A 22,468-nucleotide genomic window follows, 5' to 3' on the forward strand; every position below is an offset into this window, starting at 1 on the left:
AGGTATAATTTTTTGGCATTTATCCTGCTTGGTGTTCCTGAGTTTCCTCCATCTGTGGTTTGGTGTCTGACATTAATTTAGGGAAAATTCTGTCATTATTACTTCAAATATTTCTTCTGTTTCTTTCTCTTCTTCTTCTGGTATTTCTATTACACGTATATTACACCATTTGCAGTTGTCCCACTGTCCTTGGATATGGTTCTGTTTTCTTTAGTCTTTGTTCTCTTTGTTTTTCAGCTTTGGAAGTTTTCACTGAAATATCCTCAAGCTCAGAGATTCTTCCCTCAGCCGTGTCCAGCATATTAATAAGCCCATCAAAAGCAGTCTTCATTTGTTGTTGTTTACATCTCCAGCATTTCTTTCTGTTTCTTTCTTAGGATTTCTTTCTCTCTGCTTACAACACAGACCATCTGTTCTTGCTTTATCTATTAGGGATCTTAACATATATGTATATTTTTAGAGATTTTCTTTATTTGAGAGAGAGAGAGAGCATGAGCAGGGGGAGGGCAGAGGAAGAGGGAGAAGCAGACTTCCTGCTGAGCAGGGAGCCCAGTGAGGGGCTTGATCGAGGACCCTGGTATCATGACCTGAGCTGAAGGCAGACACTTAACAACTGAGGCACCCAGGTGCCCCTAGGGACTTTGACATATTAATCATACTTGTTTTAAACTCCTGGTCTGATAATTCCAACATCCCTGCATTCTGATGCTCTTTCTCTTCAAATTGTGTGGGCTTTTGTTTTTGTCTTTTAGTGTGCCTTGTAGTTTTTCTTGGTGGCCAGGCATGACGTAGTGGGTAAAAGGAAGTGCTATAAATCTTTTAAAATGTTGTGATACAGTATGGTGAGAGGGAAGTGTTCTATAATCCTTTGATTCGATCATTTATTTTAATGCCTCTGGACAAACTTAGTGTGTTTCTTAGTTTTTTCTTTCCCATTAGGTGGGACAGGGTGGCTAGAGTGGACTGAAGTTGGGTATTTCCCTTCTCCCATATGTAAGACTTGAACTGACTAGAGTTTGGTACTTTCCTTCCTGCATATTAGGCTCTGAGAATACCCCTGCAGGTCAGGTTCTGATTAACTAGTTTCTCCTAAAAGCAGAAGACCAGAATGCCCTGGCATATTTGAAACGTGTCCCTTTTCCTCTCCTTCTCCTGGAATCGCAAGAGAGTTTTTCTCCAGTATTTGTGAGAAGCTCCTTGAGCTCTGGGAGGTCAGTTTCACAAAATTGTGGGGATCCCTATGACTGGCTTTCCCTGGACTTTTTCACTTTCAATTGTCTTCACTTAGCCTCTAGCAACTTGCTAATCTAGTTCAGGTTTTCCAACTCCTGCACCGCTCCCGCAGTGGTTGAGTCTCTGCTACAGTAAGTTGCAACTTCTTATATTCACCTCACTCTCCCATTTTGGGGGTAGCAGTGTGCCCTGCATCCTCCCTTTTATTCTGTATCCAAGAAGAGTAGTTGATGATTCAGTCTGTTCAGCTTTTTATCTGGTAACTTCCAAGATCCTTACAGGTGGAACTGGAAAAAAGGAAGTCCCTGTCGTGCATGTACATGGTTCAGGTTGGGCTATTTTCATCTCTTCACCTTTTTCTTTGGCTCCAAATTCCTGGATTCTTTCACATGTAATGTGGTAAAATGTCTCAAATACTTTAAGATGGTAGTATTATGGGTTATCTAAATTTTATTTTTTGTTATATATAGCTTTGTCTTTCAATATTTTTCACTGAGGTATAATTTATATAGAGCCAAATAAATGCACAGCTCTTAAGTGTTAAAGTCATATGAATTCTGACAAAGTTTTTTTTTTTTTAAAGATTTATTTATTGGAGGTGGGAGAGTGAGTGCACAAGTGGGTGGAGGGGCAGAGGGAGAGGGAGAGAATCTCAAGCAGACTCCCTGCTGAGTGTGAAGCCTGATCTGGGGCTTGATCCCACAATCCCAAGATCACAACCCTAGCCAAAATCAAGTCAGACACTTAACCAACTGAACCACCCAGGTGCCCCCAAAGCTTTGCTTTTGATATCTATTTGAGGCATATAGCTAGGGTTATCTTTCTAAAGTAAGTAAGTGTTAATGTTCAACATCAATGTATCATTAACAAAGTAAGCTATAATTTCTGTATTATTGAGGCATGAGAGAAAAATTTAAAAAAAACCAAGGCTGTATTAACTACTTTCTGGAAAGAACTGAAAAAAGTCCAACACACTGAGATAAATTAGACCATTTGGGTAAGTCTGTTTCATTGCCCATAAGCCTTCCAGATTCCATGAGTTAACTAATAAAACATAAAAACACTTAAATATTGATAACTCATTCTAGACTTTCCCACAGAAACTCAACTAAAATCGAAGTGTAAATCTCTGCTCCTTAATAACATGAGAACACTGAAAATATGTTAGAAGGAAAAGGATAAATCTATCAGATATATTCCTGCAAAAGAGAATTTTCAGTAAAAACTTTCAAGTCACATTTGAACACAAGATTTGTAAAATCACCAAACGTGTCTGGCTCTTCCAGTAAGAAGGGTTATATAGAATGATGTGGTTTTTTGTTTTATGCTATTAAAGATATGGTGTTCATCATTTTTAGTACATGTAAAAATAATTTTTGTTTGTAGGATCCTTTGGCTACTTCACTGCTATAAATCACTCTGAGTTTATACTTCTCTGTAGGCTTTTTTGTGTGTAATATTGCTTTAAATTATTCTCTATCTTGACTTTGGGTAAATTATTGAAAAGGTACACTTTGAAATAGCTATGTTTCTTGCTGATTTATTTACCTCTGTAAAAATGGACATAATATAAGGAAATAGTAAAATAAGAACTATTTTTGCATATGGGTCCTTTTAACTATTAAGGAATGTGTTTCAAGGATTACAAATCAGGGACGCCTGGGTGGCTCAGCTGGTTAAGCGGCTGCTTTCGGCTCAGGTCATGATCCCAGTGTCCTGGGATGGAGCCCCGCATTGGGCTCCCTGCTCAGCAGAGAGCCTGCTTCTCCCTCTCCCTCTACCTGCCGCTCCCCGTGCTTGTGCTCTCTGTGTCAAATAAATAAATAAAATCTTTAAAAAAAAAAAAAAAGGATTATAGGGCACCCAGGTGGCTCAGTTGGTTAGGCGACTGCCTTCGGCTCAGGTCATGATTCTGGAGTTTTGGGATCGAGTCCCACATCAGGCTCCCTGCTCAGCGGGGAGTCTGCCTCTCCCTCTGACCCTCCCCCCTCTCATGCTCTCTCTCTCTCATTCTCTCTCTCAAATAAATAAATATCTTAAAAAAAAGGATTACAAATGAATGATTATGCAATATTGGTAAGAGACCAAAAATGCTAAAGACGTAAAAAGTCCCAATTGGAATGCTTTCAGGGAAGTTAGAGAGCAATTACTCTTAATTGTAGGTGAGCAAAGAAGAACTAAAATGGCAGAGAGGAAACCCAGTATTTTTACAGCAGTGAATCCTTTTGGGTATCTGAACAAAGCCATTTAGCACTCCCTGCTGCAAGTCAATTTCATTCATACACAAAACTTGGCATATTATTTCAAGGTAGTCAAGATGCCTGACACTCATCTATGTACTTTTAGGATTTTATAATAAAAGAACAATCACCTTGGGATATGGAATAACCTGTAAAAATCAATAAAAGTAAAAACCAATCTTAAAGGCAAGTGGCAGAAAATCCCACTTTTAAAACAGACTTAACTTCCAAACTACATATATGAGGAATTAAGTCATCAATTTCAACAGTTTATTGAAAAAGTCATTCTAATATCACAAATTTTCCTGTAATACTCACTCCCACTTTTCATACAGTAACATCTGTGTAGTTTTTTTTTTTTAAGATTTTATTTATTCATTTGACAGAGAGCGAGCCAGCGAGAGAAGGAACACAAGCAGGGGGAGTGGGAGAGGGAGAAGCAGGCTTCCCGCAGAGCAGGGAGCCTGATGCAGGGCTCGATCCCAGGACCCTGGGATCATAACCTGAGCCAAAGGCAGCTGCTTAACCGACTGAGCCACCCAGGTGCCCTATCTGTGTAGTTTTTTAATATCATGACTGTGAATAATTACTAGTTAAAGGTAGGCTAAAAGACACTGGTAATGATAAGTTTTTATAGTGATCAAATTTTACAGTAATAAATATTTGAAATATTTAAACCACCTTTTAAATGTTCCATTGCTAAAATTATATCCAAACAGTGTTTGTTGGCTCTGCAAATATCTTAAGTTCAAAAATTATTTTGGCATGTAAAAATTTTGAACGGAGAACCTGCTTCCAGTCTCTATCTACATCATTTAGCACCTCCCCCCAGGTATGCTGAAAACTTGTCAACTTCAGTGTGTACTATGCTGTAACAATGGCTGGGAAGCTCTTCACTATACCATATGCAATAAAATAAGAGGTATGGATAACACGAAGAATGTTAGGGATTCTTCACTCAGACCCTTGAATTTATTTTGGCAATAGCCATGAAATGGTTCAACTATTCAAAGGGCACACGTTTTTTCCTAAAAGACTTAGCATGCTATGACAGAAAAAATAAACTTGAAACTTGGAAGATGTTTATTCCCTGAATATTAAATATGTCAGCCGCTGATAATCTAGATAATCTTTTATGTGTGTCCAAATATAAAGTTTTATACTTTTATCCCTCACATATACAAATAATTCATTTTTGTAATGACTTTTATAAACCATCACCAATTTAATTTAAAATAATGACAGGAATTAGATGCTTATTAATCTTTTTGCTAGTTTTATTATACTTTAAGATTTGTATTTCTTGTGATCCAATAAACATCAGCATATTTAAATTTGTTCTTAAAAATATACAATATTGCACTTTAATTTTTGGCAGTTTAATTAAGGAGTGGCTGAGTAAAAAAAAATCATACAAGAAACTAGTTTTTGTTTTGCTTTATAATAAGCAAAGAACTTTGTGTAAAAGCAGAACTTACAGTAGTGCCAAATAAACCACATATTTACAGTGTTGCTATTACAGTCTTACCTCTAAAGGAAGATTCAGTGTATTGGATGCAAACATTATTAATCTAACAAAAGTACACCCCCCTCCCATTTTGCTGAACATTTTTAAGCCAAAGGGTATGTGAAATGCTTTTGTGATTCCTTTCTCAAGAGAAAATACATGGAAAGAATGCTTGTTCCTGAAGCATAATAAGTTGGTCCCTAAACTTTCACGATGTTTCCTACATGACTTGAAAAATTTCTTCTCTAAGAAGCTGAATTCCAAGGCAAGCATTCTTTTTTAGTTTTTCTGTATTCTCTTTTATAATGATAAATACACAGTTTGCTTTTAGTATGATTTTAAGGTGAGTTTCCTGTGTTTTCTAAGACAAAAAAGATACTGACATTTCATCTGCCTGAATCATTTTTAACTTTTGTTACACTGTAGTGAAATATATATACTGACCAAGAATTTGCTATTCTATTTTTTATATTCCCAATTAGGTAAATACTCTAGAAGGCTCACTATTTTTCACTAATAACCAATTAGAAAGACAGTTTGAACAGCTTTTTGCAAAAGCAAATACCGAGATTTAGGCCTACTTAACAACATAAAGACCAGAAAGAACATAAATAGAACGTATTTGTAATATAAATACATGACACAGAGACATTCATTTTTGGCACCACCTAAAAAAAAATCCAGTAGTATTTTATTACCCTTCAGATCTTTGGGAATATTTTAAACTTTCTAACTATTAAGCCTTTACTTTTCTTCCAGAGAAAAATAATTCACAAATTTGAATTGGTATTTCAAAAGCAATGGGTCTCCTTTTGTTATTTCTTAATTTGATCTGCAGAATGAACACTTATTCAAAGTGTTAACTCACAGCCCATGTGTTAACTATGCTTTTACATTTTAATCCTACCAAGAACTGATTATGTCAAAGAATGACTTATCATGGAAAGATGTGGTTTCTTCTTAAACAACCACATACCAATTGCATAGTTCTGATCTGAGAACAAAGGTCAAAGTAGAGAGTTACAAAGGCATTAATGTCATGTTAACCAAACTGAAACAGGCTGTTGAAAAATAGTCTGTCTTGGGTAGATGTTAGTGTAAACTGAGGGGGGAAAACAGTCATTAGCAAAATGTTTTCTTTAAAAATAGGTTAATGCTGAGAACAATAGCTTTTAAAACTCTTTAAAAATAAGCTTAATAAACAATAATAGAAATTTTAATTCAAAACTTAGCTCTTTGAAATGCCCTATTTTCTTGCATACAGCAGAAAATACATTTTTCATAGTTTTTAACATTACATGTAAAAATGAGGCACTAGTTAAACATATTTGAATATATTCACACAAAGAGGAGTTTCAGTCTCATCTGTAGGCTTATATTTGCTCAATGGTTTCTGGATGGCAAACTGTTCACAAAAATAAATCTTCTGAAGGAGGTGCGTAAGAGAAACCAACGAATGCATCATCTGCCTCCAGCACACTGGCGTTCACTATAGAATAGTCAGAAGACACACACACAGAATACGGAACTGTTTCTTCCGTAAATGCTGCATCAAAGTTCCTGATATCATCTGGTCCTGCCTAAAACATCAAAAGCATATTATTATTCACCTTAGCTTGTTTTTCACTAATTTAGTCTTTCATTAAAACCACTTCATGAATTTATATATTTATTCCTGGCAAGTTTAGATGTCTTCCTACTTCGCCATTTCTTTGAAACAGTTTCTGCTTTTCCTTTCCAGAGTTTACTATTTAGGTGAGGTTATCTGTCCTTCTAGCAAAGTTCTTGTTGGAAGTGGGGGGAGACAAGGGTGAGGTAAGCTAGCATAACAGAGTCCTTACCTATGGTAACTTGAACCTCAGGCCCTGCAACTGACCCCCTCTCTCTCTACCCAGCACCACCTCTAAGTTTAGAAAAGGAGTCCAGGTAGGTTTTCAGGATGGCACTTTTCACTTGAGCTCCCATCAAATGCTTGCCCATCTAGTTTCTGTACTCTGGTTAGGTGAAGCCTTTTGAGGAGAATAAAGGGGCATTAAATAAAACTGTGCTACAAAGGTCATTAGGCATTTGGCTAGGACACCTTAGCTGTAGAGGCCTAAAGAAGCTGGGAACCCGGGAAATAAAGCATGGCAGCTTCTTGATGGAAGCAGTTCTTCGTCTTCCTTTACAAATCTGGTACAAACTACCGCACTTTCCCCTTCTGACGTATTTGCAGATAAAAACTGAGACACAAATCCCAGTGACTCACTCTTAGAACTCATCCCTGAATCTCTAGGTTATCTCTGCTCTAAGCGGGAGGGAATCCTTAGCATGTCTAGGTCAGCAAGTCTAACCAAGGTGAACAGACAAGGATCCAAGGCAGGTACTCTAAGCCAAGGATACAGTTAGCCTGGTAGGTCTATAAACAGCAGAGCACAGACAAGGGAAACCCAGAATGCTAGATCCCTCAATATGAGAAATTCCTCCACAGAGGAAGAAGAATACTACAAGTTGTATTTATGTGTATATATAAAATGTCATCAAATTCTTACATGGAACCCCAGAAGCATGGGCTTTGGAATAAGACTAAGCTTTGAATTCTGGCTATGAAATTTGCTGGCTCTAATTTTTTTTTTTTTGCTAGCTTTAATTTTTTATATAAATTATCCTATCTCTGTTTCCACTCCTGTAAGTAAGAATACTACCACCTACCTGTTAAGGTGTTGTGAGGATCTGATGTGTTAATACACAAAATTCCCAGAATCTGACATGTAGAAGGTGTTCAGTGAATGATGGCAAATGTTCTTTTACTTGACTTTATAGATATTTTATGAATGCTCTTAGGGCTCATGGCTAGTACTGACAGGGATAACACTGTATTGCTTATGTTAAGAGTGAGGGAAGGATCTGTCTTCGAAGAGCCCGAGCTCAAATTCTAGTTCTTTAAACTCTGGGAAACTTATTTAACCTTTTCTGTGCCTAAGTTAACTCATCTGTAATATATGGAAAATAGCAGTACTATTTCATAGAATTGCTGTCAGAGTTAAATAAAAGGATGCAAGTACTGAGAACAGAGTAGGAGAACGTCTACATTAACATCCTCTAACTTTCTGATCTTTATTAATCCGTTAAGTGGAAAATGGTAACCTATTAGAGTTTGTCAGTGAATTTGAACATCTTTCCATATATTTAAAAGCCATCTGTATTTATTTTTCTGTAACTGCGTATTTTGTGTCTTTTGTCCATGTTTTTACTGGTCATTGGTCTTTTTTCTCATTGACTTGTAAGAATGCTTTATGTGCTAAAGAAATCTTCCCCAGTTTGTTATTTGCAGTGTTGTTGTTTTTTTTTCTTTCTTACCATGTAGACATTTCTAAATTTAATGTGGCCAAATTTACCAATTTCTTCTGTGGCTTCTTGGTTGTGGATCTTGCTTTAAAAAATTTTATTAGTCAAAAAGAGTGGGGATCCAAATGGAGGTACTGACTCTGAAGTCAACATTGTTTCCATTTCCAGTACTGCTTAGGAGTACCTAACTCTTTAATGTGCCTGATGACATATTTATTTGAGCTAAACTAAACTCAGTAAGACTTTCAATATAAAAATAAAAATAAAATAATTTTTAAAGGTCCTAGGTTCTTAGTGCAAACTCTAGAAATTAGGGACAGAAACTGTCCTTAATGGAGTCACTTCTGGATAAGCTATATGAAATAAGGCAATCTACAAATATTGTTAATAGGTGTACAGTGTCACACCTATTAAATATTACTAGTCATAAGCTATGCACTGAAACAAACCTTTAACAAAATGAGTAGACTAAGTAATATTTTCCTGAAGCAATTTCCTTATTCTGCACTAATTTACTAAAAAAGTATGTCATGAATTTCACAACACCAAAACACTTTAAATAAAGGAAAAAAAAATTCACCTATGATCCCGCAACCCCAAATCAATCTTGGTTTATATTATACTCTCTCCTAGTCCTTACCTGTTATTTTTACTGCTATAATAACACGTCACAAAAATTGCCATGTTTATTTTATAGTATAAGGACTGTCATGTTTTTGTTTAACATTATAAGGATTTTCTAAGTGCCTGCTCATTTTTACATTTATTATTATTACCATTCACTTAACGAGAAAAGGCAATCGAGCATAAGAAAGCATAGATAGAATAGTGATTTTGAAATGCACAGATTTGAATCCTTGCTCTGCTACTTTTTAATCCAGCTATGTGGCATCTCTGACTTTCCATTTCTTCATTTATAAAATATGTATAATAAGAAGGACAACAACGGTAGTAACTTGGTAGCATAAGGAATAAATTACATATTTTAATGCATAAAAGTATATGCCTAAAGATATAGCCATCAATAGTAACATCATTATTGGCCTACTGATGATTATTAAAAATTTCCCTACTGTTCTGTATTTATTTCCCCAAATTTTCAACATCGTAACATTGTAAACAGATCTTTGATGAAACTTTCCTTTAAAAAAAAAAAAATCTTTAGGTAAAATGTTTCCATCAGTTGATTTAACAAGTCAAGCTAACATGAACATTTTATTTTCCAAAAAGGTATCTAACAATTCACAGTACCATTAATGTTTGCCTGTGCTTGGTTTTGTATCATTCTAGAAAAAAATGTGCATTAATGTTACTTAAAATGTTTGTTGATTTATAGGCATGAGACACCTCACTTACTTAATTTGCATCTTTTTTTTAATCTAATGAGCTCATCCCTTTTTATACATGTTCCAAAGAAACACTTCATAATTACTATGCTAAAAGATACTTTTACCAATGTAATATAATTTTACTGGTCATCTTGAAGTTATCAGTGCACTAGATAAACCCCGAGAGACATATTTTCAAATAATGGTACTGATGATTCAGTTTCATTCACATTAGACTTTGAGATCTATTGCTAAAATTATGATGAACTACAGTTCTACATTTCACTAGTTCAGAAAATAAGATGTGGATAGACACTTACCACATTAGGATTGAATGGTGGTGGAATCCTCTTTTGCACAAGATCAGTCCAGCTGAGTGATTCAAAAAAAGGATGATTCTGAATTTCAAGCTAGAATGTTAAAGAAATACATAATTTTTTTTTTACTAATGTTGAAAAATACAATTAAGTACTCACTGAATAATTATATGAAGCCAAACCATTACCACTTTGTCCCTCAATAATTCTTTTTAGGTACATGCTAATGGTATTCATGCGGCAAGATAGTGTAGTGGAGAGACTACCACCAGAGCAGACAGGACAGTTATTCAGAATGACCAACCTAAGTTATATCCTCTTCACAGTCATAATTTCTTTGTAGGTAAAATGGAGTTAACATTTGTCTTAGACACTTCACATGCAATTTTAAGGACTAGTGAAAAATATGGAAATAAAAGAGATATGAAAAGAATAAGGCACAAGGTGCCTGGGTGGCAGTCAGTTAAGCATCCAACTCCTGGTTTCGGCTCAGGTTGTGATCTCAGGGTCGTGGAATCAAGCCCCACACTGGGCTCTGCGCTCAGCACAGAGTCTGCTTAAGGCTCTCTCTCCCTCTCCCTGTGTCCCTCCCCTCCATGCTCTCTCTCTCAAATAAATAAATAAACCTTAAAAAAAAAAAAAAAGAAGGCACTACATAGGCACAAAGAATTGTAATTATTATCTGAATGGGAGAGGTAAAAAAGAAGTTAGGTAAGAGAGTTTTTTTACACACTGGGGTAGAGGTAAAATCAAACTGATAAGTTATCGTACCAAGAAAAAAAAATTCTATTCTGGGTTAGTATGATCAAAGGCTGGCAGAGTATCAATTCCAGTTATTTTCCCTGCAAGGTGACACAAGAGTGTATAAAGTAGGATCCAACCTAGTTTGGTGGGTCTAAACAGCCTTTTTGGAGATGAAGTAATGTTTGATCAGAGGTGTGAAAGATGAGCAAAAGTTAGTCATATAAAAAATGAGGGGGAGAACATTCCAGGCAGAATACAAAGGTCCTGAGGTGGCAAAGAGGTGAGTTTGATCAAGAAAATGAGTCAAATATTGTTGCATTACAGGAAAGGATTGGGACTGTCACACAAGGGGAAGCCTGAGAGGCAAAGAGGTCAGATCATATTGGGTCTACATTAAGAATTTCGGATTTTATTCTAGGATTATGAGAAATCATGAGGGAGTTTTAGGAATGTCACAAATATGGGGGATTTTTGGTTTGTTTTTTAAGACCGCTCGGACTGTAACAGGGAAATGGACTGGAAAGCCATGAGCAAATGAAGGAAAAATAGCTATTGTTGTGGCCAAACACAAACTCAAAATGGTAGGGGTGCCTGGCTGGCTCAGTTTGTGGAGCCATGATTCTTGATCTCAGGCTTGTGGTTTTGGGCCACAGGCTGGATGTACAGATTACCTAAAAATAAAGTCTTTAAAAAAAATAAGTTGAAAATGGCAGAAAAAGAGTAATCACAGTGTGAGTAGAAAAGTGTGTGGTTGTGGGAAAGATTTAGGAGGCAAATACAACAAGATCTGGCTGTCTGTTGAATATGACAGGAAGAACGAGAAGTCAAGAATGACTCAGATTTCTGACCTGAGGCACACAAAAGGGAAATGGCAGGAGTTTAATTTTGAACATGCTATGTTTGAAGTTCTCTCAAGAAATCCGAAGGGTGGTGCCGAATAGGCATATATCCCATTGTCCCGAGTTCAGAAGAGAGGTCTGGACTGGAGTTATAGACATGTGAGATGAAGACGAGAACCAAAGCCATTGGGCCAATTGAGACTGTCCAGGAAGAGAGCGCAGAAGAAGGAAAGAGGGTTTAGGACAACCACAAGGAACCACAACACTTAACCATCAGGTTGAAGAAAGGAGTTTACACAGGACATTACGGAAGAGGGCCCAGAAATACAGAAAGGAAAGCATGAGATGACTGTGGGATCTTGCGGAAGCCTATGGAACAAGAGTGTTGGAAGTTTATTTATTTTTTTAAAGATTTTATTTATTTGTCAGAGAGAGAAAGAGAGAGTTTGAGGACAAGCAGGGGAGCAGCAGGCAGAGGGAGAAACAGACTCCCCACTGAGCAAGGAGCCCGATGTGGGACTCAATTCCAGGACCCCGGGGTAATGGAGTGAGCCGAAGGCAGATGCTTAACCGGCTGAGCCACCCAGACATCCTGAATTTGTATGAGATTTAAATGAATTTAAAAGTTCATGTTCCCTGGGGCACCTGGGTGGCTCCGTTGGTTAAGCGTCTGCCTTCAGCTCAGGTCATGATCCCAGGGTCCTGGGATCGAGCCCCGCATCGGGCTCCCTGCTCAGCAGGGAGTCTACTTCTCCCTCTCCCACTCCCCCTGCTTGTGTTCCTTCTCTCGCCGTGTCTATGTCAAATAAATAAATAAAATCCTTAAAAAAAAGTAAAAGTTCATGTTCCCCAATAGTTCATGAATTTACTGACATGTGAACATAACACCAGTGGCTACACAAGCAATTTAATTACCCTTTTTCTAAGGACTTATTTTTTTATTTTTATTTTTAAAGATTTTATTTATTTATTTGACAGAGAGAGAGAGACAGCGAGAGAGGGAACACAAGCAGGGGGAGTGGGAGAGGGAGAAGCAGGCTCCCCACAGAGCAGGGAGCCTGATGCGGGGCTCGATCCTAGGACCCTGGGATCACGACCTGAGCCGAAGGCAGACGCTTAACAACTGAGCCACCCAGGCACCCCATAAGGACTTTTATTTTTAAGTAATTGCTACACCCATTGTGGGGCTCAAACCCACAACCCCAAGATCAAGAGTCACACACTCCATTTACTGAGCCAGCCAGGCACTCTTAATTGCCCTGATTTTTTAAAAAACCAAACAAACCTGTAGATTCTATAATTACCTCAGGGAGGTGTCACCAAATTCTCAGAAGAAAAAATGTTATTAAATGTTAGTTCAAGGCAAAATGTATTACCTCATGCAGACAGGAGGCATATTCAATAAATTCTTAAGTAAAATGATTTAAAAGGTTAGGTAACCAAAAAATGCATGCCACACATTTTTTAAAAAGGGAGGAAAATTCTTATAAATGAAAATCAAATAAATAACAGGGTGAGAAGGCAGGCTGTGAGGGGTGAAGAGGAGAGGCTCGAACTGTTACGAAGATCAAATGAAAAGCCACCTTGTGCAAGTGCTTCAAACACTATAAACACTGGTGAGAACTGCTGGGACAAGCATGCTTCTTTTCCATGGTGCTGTTTAAGAGCTGTATTCGTCCCAGTAAATGCCACATAAAATAAGAATTTTTCTTCAAATCTTAAGCTTAAATAAAGCAGATACTGGGAAGGATGTACATACAAAGTCTTCTTTGGCACCAAGTCGATTTTGCCTGTCTTTTTCTAGGAGTTCTTCCAGAATGGACCAGGCTGTGAGGCTCACTCCTGGCCTCAAACTTAGGGGCTTGTGAAGAATATTGTCATACATTTCAGCAACATCTCGGCAATAAAAAGGAGGCTGGCGGGGGGAAAAAGGAAAATAGTGTTAATTAAGCTATGACGAAATAGGGTTAAAAGAGTGGATTTGGCCTTGCTCTACAGGGATCAGTCTGGGTCTGGACAGTTCTAGAAATGCACAGGTCTTGTGGGCACGTGTACATCTGCAGTGTGGTCTCCAATGTGAAGAGGGTTTAAAACCCAGCACCATGTAGAGCCCAACATGCGTTCACTGAATGTTCAAGAATACGCTGCAGACAGGTGTAAACTGTGAAACTTGTAATAGTATCTGCTTTAGAGAAAACCACCAACCTCATTAGAAGCATAAGGAAAGAACTACTGCACACAGAGATTCAACACAGATCTAATATTAAATAATTTTTTGAGACTTGGGAATAAATGAATTAAAACAGAGATTTCCAGTAGAGATGGAGACATGAAGATAGTGCTCCTTCCTAAGTACTTTGGGTAATAACAGCATTACGGGTACACTGTGCAGAATTACAATTCACAGCCTAAGCCCTGTACAGCTTCAACATGAGGATTAGCCAGTTTATTGTCGAGTTAATTTTTAAACTAAAAATAATTTTTAAAGTTAAGGCAGTTATATAGCCTGTCACTTTCTTTTTTACAGGAAAGCAAAACATTTTTACTTTTTAAAATCCAACTTTATTTTTAAAAAGTTCATGTGTCATTAGTGAAATCTATGTTTCAAATGTTCCCTTTTGAATCAATTGCATTTTATATACAATGACAGTATTTTCCACCTTCAGAGTCCTCTAAAGAAATTTAAAGGATTCAGAAATATCTGGACAGCAAATACTCAGCGTTTAAAGAAAGTAAGGTATATCAGTTATTCCAAGTCACTATAATGAGAACACTAAATCTTTTAGTAAGCAAGGGCAAAAAAGAGACAGTGTTGGTTGCCATAGGAATCTATCATTCAAAGTTAGCAACACAAGACAAATGCTCTAACATGTACCTCATGTGTTGGATTTCAATGAGAGCTCCCCAGTTTTTTGGGGGGGAAACCCCACACAAAACAAAAAGTGAATCAAAAAAACCAAGCCCCAGCTCAGGTCTCTGCTGATGATAGTATTTAGCTTAGTGTGATCAGCAGCATGGGTGATGAGTGCATGGTCCCCAGCATGGGGCTGCTGGACACTCATGGGATCACAAAAAGACTTTAGAAACTACTCTAAATATCTCGAAAAGTATGAAGAAAAATTGGTCCTATAAGAATATGTAAACTAACCAAAGTGCCTAAATTGCTTGCTTTTGGTTGGAATGATATATATTTTTAAAGTTTATTTATTTTTTTAGTAATCTGTACACCCAACATGGGGCTCGAACTCAAGATCCCAAGATCAAGAGTCACATGCCCCTCCAACTGATCCAGCCAGGCACTCCTGGTTGGAATATTAATTACCGTAGTAAAACAATTTTACACACATTAATCAGAAGCACTGGTTGGCCTTATGTGTCTTCAATTAATAAAAACTGAGGTAAATGATTTCATAGTGAATATACTTTTTCAATAAAATCTAGTAATGTTTTTGGTAAAGGGAATAGAGGGTTTCTTATTGGCGGAAAAAGTGAAGCACCAGTTATTAATCCTATAAAAATAAAATACAAGGCAAAACCCAAAAGATATGATCTTCTAATTAATACAGAAATCTTCTTTCCATCTTTTTGAAATTGGGCAGAATGATGATGGGTAAACTGTATGAAAGTGAATAATATTAATGTTATAGCTAGTGTCTATTTCTAAAAAATGCCAAGCTGGATGAGAATATTGATTAGTGTAAGTAGTGATTAGTGTAACAGTGAAAAAAAATTGAAAGACCAGTAACAAAGGAAAAGTTTTTCCTTTTGTATATATCCCCAATGTGATTCTGGATTCATTTAACCAGGTTACTACTACTGCTCAATCAGTGTTATCTAAGAGTCCTCGGGATTATTAAAAAAGAGAGACAACTCAAAATAATGAAAATAAATTGGAACAATAATGAGAGAGCAGAAATACATACCAATCCATACAGCATTTCATAGAGAACAGCACCAAGGCACCACCAATCTACAGTATTGTCATAGGGCTGTTTTCGGATTACTTCAGGAGCAAGGTACTATGGAAAACATTAAATATTAAATCAACTGAATAAATAACTCATGATAAAATTTAGGAATAATTAAGAAATTTAACAAATTTAAGATGTCACTATGATGCTAAAAACATATTATCTAGATTTTTAATTGGTTGGGTATGCTCATCCTATACCAGGGGTTCTCAGGCAGTAGTATTCTTCAGAATCATGTGGCACATTTTTCAAAATACACATATTCAAGCACTTCCCCCCACAAACTGTGATGCAATTAGGGCAAACAGAAGAGGACAACAAATGTAGAAATCTGTAATACTATGTAAACTAGGTATTGGGCTGAGGGGGCAGGGAGAGTCTTTCACAAGATTATTTTAGAAATTCCTCTGATCATTACTCATAATTGTTTCTCTTGAAGAAAGAATTTTTAATGCGGCAATTATAATCCATTTTCCCCTTCATTTAAAGAAAAAAGAATGTGAATTGCATTGTTATTAGAGAATTATAACAGTAACTACTATTAATCACCATAGTAATTACTGTAATTACTATATAATTCTCTAACATATTATTTAGAAAAGTGTAAGTTATTAGATGGCTATGCACATTTTATTTGTAAAACATTTAAACATAATTTCACACATATAAAATGGTGAATTTGAATTCGAGATTGCAAAATATGTATTTTCTCTTCCCATATGAAGGAAATAATTTCTTCTTAGGCTTTTTTTTTAATGTGATCCAAAAAAATGGCAAAATATATTAAAAGGGTTTAGTAATTTCTGATTACATTTAGATTTAGAGGACCAAAAAAAACTTGTTTCCTCTCTTAAAACTACAGGACTTAAAGATTTTGATAACTTGGGGCGCCTGGGTGGCTCAGAAGGTTAAGCGTCTGCCTTTGGCTCAGGTCATGATCTCTAAGTCCTGGGATCGATACCCGCATTGGGCTTCCTGCTCAAAAGGGAGTCTGCTTCTCCTTCTTTTTCTGCCTTGCCCCACTGCTCCTGCTCTCTCTCTCTTTCTCTCTCGCTCTGTATCTGTCTCAAATGAATAAATAAAATTCTTAAAGGAAAAAGATTTTGATAACTATACAATCGATACACATTCAAGATAGTCCAAGATGGCGGAGGAGCAGGAGACCTTAGTTTCACCTGGCCCCAGGAATTCAGCTAGTAGCTATCAAATCATTCTGAACACCTGCAAACTCAACTGGAGATCTAAGAAAAGAATTGCCGCAACTCCACAAATAGAAAAGCAGCCACTTTCTGTAAAGGAGGAGGTACGGAGAAGTGAATCCGAGGGGATATATAGGAAGATTAACCATGGGTGGAGGGAGCCTCCCTCGGCCAGCACCGGAAAGTAACAGACCAGTGAGTACAAAATCAGAACTTTTAGAAGTCTGCTCCGGAGAGGGATGTCCCTGCTTGAAAGGTGCAGAGGTGGTGAAATGGGGTGGAATCCTAGGTGGGACTGAGGATCCCAAGGGTCACAGGGAGATCGCGGTGCCTGAGTGGGGCAGAGCTCCCAGGCATTGGACTGGGGAAGCCAGCAGCAATCAGAGAGCCTAGGAATGGGCTCTCAGCTCAGAAGTGGGCTCTGAGCTCAGGGTTGCCATATACTGCAAACCCAGGCATGGTCGGGCGAGTCCAGCAAGCAGTAGATCCTCTGCGAGACTCCCTCCGCCTCCCCCGCAGAGGAGCGGCACGAGTGCGCAACCCAGCAGTTTGCAGAATTTGGAGGCTCCAAACCTAGTCACGTGCCCGAGACAGAAACAGTCACGGGCTGGGTGAGCAAGGAGTGTGGCGGAAGACCAGGGAGACAGGAGTGACTGACTGCTTTTCCCCGAAGGTGCACTGAAGAGTGGGCCCCTAGCTTTGGACTCCAGGTAGGGAGGTTGGTAGGGAGAATGGGAGGCCGCCATTTTCATTCTCATCCTCTAAAGCAGCCTGGAAAGCCTTCAGGGAACAAAAGTCATTTGGAGCAATCTGGAGAGGATTACTTAGCCTGGGCCCCTGGCAAGGACAGTGCAATTCTTCCCCGGCAAAGACACCTGAGAATCAGTGCAACAGGCTCCTCTCCCAGAAGATCAGCAAGAACATTCAGCTAAGACCGAGTTTACTGATCAGAGAACTGGAAAACTCCAGCGCTACAGGAAAATAGTATATAGAATACATGTTTTTCCCCCCATGATTTTTTAGTCTTCCAATTTTAATTTTTTTCACTCCTTTTTCAAACAATTTCTTATTTTATCAACTTATTTTTTTTTAATATTTTTATTTATTTATTTAACAGAGATAGAGCGCACAAGAAGGCAGAGCAGCAGGCAGAAGGAGAGGGAGAATCTCGCAGGCTTCCCGCTGAGCAAGGAGCCCGATTTGGGGATCGATCCCAGGACCCTGGGATCATGAACTGAGCCGAAGGCAGACGCTTAACTGACTGAGCCACCCAGGCACCCCTATTTTATCAACTTTTAAAAAAGTCTTTTTTTTCATTTTTACACTTACATTCTATCCTTTTTGTATTTAATTTTATGTGTGTGTGTTTGTGTGTGTGTATGTTTTTCTTTCTTTACAATTTTGGGATGCAGTTTCTTCTAACAAACAGACCAAAATACACACAGGATCCAGTGTATCTGTTCTGTTCACCTGGTTATTTTCTTTTTTTAAGATTTTATTCATTTATTTGAGAGAGAGAATGAGGGTGAGAGAAAGAGCACATGGCGGGGAGGGTCAGAGGGAGAAGCAGACTCCCTGCTGGGCAGGGGAGCCCGATGCAGGACTCGATCCCAGGACTCCAGGATCATGACCTGAGTCAAAGGCAGTCGCTCAACCAACTGAGCCACCCAGGCGCCCTATTTTCTCTTTTTTTATTTTTATTTTATTTTTTTTGGTTTCAGGTCTCTTCTGATTTATTTAGTGTATATTTCTGTGGGGGTCATTGTTGCCATTTTAGTATTTTGTTCTCTTGTTCATCTATTCTTCTCTGGACAGAATGATAAGATGGAAAACTCACCTCAACAAAGAACAAGAGGCAGTACTGACTGCCAGGGACCTAATCAGTATGGACATTAAGTAAGATGTCAGAACTAGAATTCAGCATAATGATTATATAGATACTAGCTGGGTTTGAAAAAAGCATAGAAGACACTAGAGAATCCCTTTCTGGAGAAATAAAAGAACTAAAATCTAATCAAGTCAAAATAAAAAAGGCTATTAATGAGATGCAATAAAAAATGGAGGCCCTAACTGCTAGGATAAATGAGGCAGAAGAGAGAATTAGTGATATAGAAAAACGAAATTATGGAGAATAAAGATGCTGAGAAAAAGAGATAAACAACTACTGGATCACAAGGAGAGAATCTGAGATAAGTGATACCATAAAGTGAAACAGTATTAGAATAATTGGGATTCCAGAAGAAAAAAGAAAGAGAGGGAGAGGGGTAGAAGGTATACTGGAGCAAATTACAGTGGAGAACTTCCCTAACCTGGGAAAGGAAGCAGGTATAAAGACCAGAAGGCACAAACAAGTCCCCTCAAAATCAGTAAAAATAGGTGAACACCTCGACATATAACAGCGAAACTTGGAAATCTCAGAGACAAAGAAAAAATCCTGAAAGCAGCTCGGGACAAGAGCTCTGTAACCTACAAGGGTAGAAACATTAGATTGGCAGCAGACCTATCCACAGAGACCTAGCAGGCCAGAAAGAACTGGCATTATATATTCAGGGTAATAACCGAGAAAAATATGCAACCAAGAATACTTTATCCAGCAAGGATGTCATTCAAAAAAGAAGGAGAGAGAGAGAGCTTCCAGGACAAACAGAAATAAAAGAAATTTGTGATCACCAAACCAGCCCTACAAAAAATATTAAAAGTGATGCTCTAAGCGAAGAGAGAGCCCAAAAGTAACATAGACCAGAAAGGAACAGAGACAATATACAGAAACAGTCACTTTACAGGTAATACAATGGCACTAAATTCTACCTTTCAACAGTTACTCTGTATGTAAATGGGCTAAATGCCCTAATAGAAAGACACAGGGTATCAGACTGGATAAAAAGCAAGACCCATTGATATTCTGTCTGCAAGAGACTCATTTTAGACCCAAAGACACCTCCAGATCAAAAGTGAGGGGCTGGAAAACCATTTATTATGCTAATGGACATCAAAAGTAGCTAAGGTAACAATCCTTATAACAGACAAATTACATTTTAAACCAAAGACTGTAATAAGAGGAAGGATACAATATCATAATTAAAGTGTCTATCCAACAAGATCAAACAATTGTAAATATTTATGCCCCTAACATGGGAACAACCAATTATATAAACCAATTAATAACAAGATTAAGGAAACACATTGATAACAGTAGGGAACTTTAACACCCCACTCACTGCAATGGACAGATCATCTAAACAAAAGATCAACAAGGAAACAAGGGCTCTGAATGACACACTGGACCAGATGGACTTCACAGATGTATTCAGAGCATACCAACCTACCAACCTAAAGTAACAGAATACACATTCTTCTTGAGTGCACATGGAACATTCTCCAGAATAGATCACATACTGGGTCGAAAATCAGGTCTCAACTAGTACCAAAAGATTGGGATCATTCTCTGCATATTTTCAGACCATAATGCTTTGAAACTGGAACTCAATCACAAGAGGAAATTTGGAAAGAACTCAAATACTCAAAGAGCATCCTACTAAAGAATGAATGGGTCAACCAGGAAATTAAAGAAGAATTTAAAAAATTCATGGAAACAAATGAAAATGAAAACACAACTGTTCAAATCTTTGGAATGCAGCAAAGGCAGTCCTAAGAGGGAAGTATATAGCAATACAAGCCTTTCTCAAGAAACAAGGTCTCAAATACACAACCTAACCTTACACCTAAAGGAGCTGGAGAAAGAACAGCAAATAAAGCCTGAACCCAGCAGGAGAATAAAATTAATAAAGATCAGAGCAGAAATAAATGAAATAGAAACCAAAAGAAGAGAACAGATTAATGTAACTGTGAGCTGGTTCTCTGAAACAATAAGATTGATAAACCCCTGGCCAGACTTATCAAAAAGAAAAGAGAAAGGACCCAAATAAATAAATCATGAATGAAAGGGGAGAGATCACAACCACCACCAAAGAAATACAAACAAGTATGAGAACATATTATGAGCAACTATATGCCAACAAATTAGACAATCTGGAAGAAATGGATGCATTCCTAGAGATGTATAAGCTACCAAAACTGAAACAGGAAGAAATAGAAAACCTGAACAGACCCATAACCAGCAAGGAAACTGAAGCAGTAATCAAAAATCTCACAACAGGGCGCCTGGGTGGCTCAGTCTTTAGGTGTCTGCCTTCGGCTCAGGTCATGATCCCAGAGTCCTGGGATCGAGTCCCGCATCGGGCTCCCTGCTCAGCGGGGAGCCTGCTTCTCCCTCTGCCTGTCTCTCTCTCTGTCTCTTATGAATAAATAAATAAAATCTTAAAAAAAAAAAAAATCTCCCAACAAGACTCCAGGGCCAGATGGCTTCCCAGGGGAATTCTATCAAACATTCAAATAAAAATTAATATCTATTCTTCTGAAGCTGTTTCAAAAAACAGAAATGGAAGGAAAACTTCCAAACTCATTTTATGAGGCCAGCATTACCTTGATCCCAAAACCGAAGACCCCACCAAAAAAGGAGAATTACAGACCAATATCCCTGATTAACATGCATGCCAAAATTCTCACCAAAATCCTAGCCAATAGGATCCAACAGTACATTAAAAGGATTATTCACCACGTCCAAGTGGGATTTATTACTGGGCTGCAAGGGTGGTTCAACCTCTGCAAATCAATGTGATACACTACACATTAATAAAAGGACAAGAACCATATGATCCTCTCAACAGATGCAGAAAAAACATTTCACAAAGTATAGCAACATTTCTTGATTAAAACTCTTCACAGTGTAGGGATAGAGGATACATACCTCAATATGATAAATGCCATCTATGAAAAACCCACAGCAAATATCATTCTCAATGGGGAAAAACTGAGAGCTTTCCCCCTAAGGTCAGGAACACGGCAGGGATGTCCACTATCACCACTGCTATTCAACATAGTAGTAGAAGTCCTAGCCACAGCAATCAGACAACAAAAAGAAATAAAAGGCATCCAAATCAGCAAAGAAGTCAAACTCTCACTCTTTGCAGATGATATGATACTCTATGTGGAAAACCCAAAAGACTCCACCCCAAAACTGCTAGAACTCATACAGGAATTCAGTAAAGTGGCAGGATATAAAAGCAATGGACACAAATCAGTTGCTCTTCTATATACTAACAATGAGACAGAAGAAAGAGAAATTAAGGAGTCGATCCCATATACAATGGCATCCAAAACCATAAGATACCTAGGAATAAACCTAACCAAAGAGGCAAAGGATCTATACTCAGAAAACTACAGAATACTCATGAAAGAAACTGAGGAAGATTGGAAGAACAAATATTGTGAAAATGTCTATGCTACCTGGAGCAATCTACACATTTAATGCAATCCCTATCAAAATACCATCCACTTTTTTCAAAGAAATGGAACAAATAATCGTAAAATATGTATGGAACCAGAAAAGACCCCGAATAGCCAGAGGAATGTTGAAAAAGAAAAGCAAAGCCAGTGGCATCACAATTCAGGACTTCAAGCTCTATTACAAAGCTGCCATCATCAAGACAGTATGGTACTGGCACAAAAACATACACATACATCAATGGAACAGAACAGAGAGCCCAGAAATGGACCCTCAACTCTATGGTCAACTAATCTTTGACAAAGCAGGAAAGAATGTCCAATGGAAAAAGTCTCTTCAACAAATGGTGTTGGGAAAATTGGACAGCCCCATGCAGAAAAATGAAACTGGACCATTTCCTTACACCATACACAAAAAGA

The 22,468-nt window shown here is 37.8% G+C and overlaps 1 protein-coding gene across 3 annotated transcripts in view; it reads right to left on the minus strand.

The window, feature by feature from the left end:
• Nucleotides 1-4,758: 4,758 nt before the first annotated feature.
• SGK3 (serum/glucocorticoid regulated kinase family member 3) overlaps nucleotides 4,759-22,468 on the minus strand; it is a 137,698-nt gene continuing 119,988 nt past the window's right edge. For all 3 annotated transcript variants that reach the window (XM_028109796.2, XM_088022808.1, XM_028109804.2), the window contains exons 14-17: nucleotides 15,459-15,554; nucleotides 13,295-13,450; nucleotides 9,956-10,045; nucleotides 4,759-6,560 (exon numbers count right to left, since the gene is read on the minus strand). In XM_028109796.2, coding sequence (XP_027965597.1) covers nucleotides 6,390-6,560; nucleotides 9,956-10,045; nucleotides 13,295-13,450; nucleotides 15,459-15,554 — 513 coding nt within the window. In that variant the 3' untranslated portion in view covers nucleotides 4,759-6,389. The remainder of the gene's footprint in view (nucleotides 6,561-9,955; nucleotides 10,046-13,294; nucleotides 13,451-15,458; nucleotides 15,555-22,468) is intronic.

The sequence above is a fragment of the Eumetopias jubatus genome, unplaced genomic scaffold, assembly GCF_037043125.1.
Source record: "Eumetopias jubatus isolate StellerSeaLion01/CBP00866 unplaced genomic scaffold, mEumJub1_p1.0 scaffold_4, whole genome shotgun sequence".
NCBI lineage: Eukaryota > Metazoa > Chordata > Mammalia > Carnivora > Otariidae > Eumetopias > Eumetopias jubatus.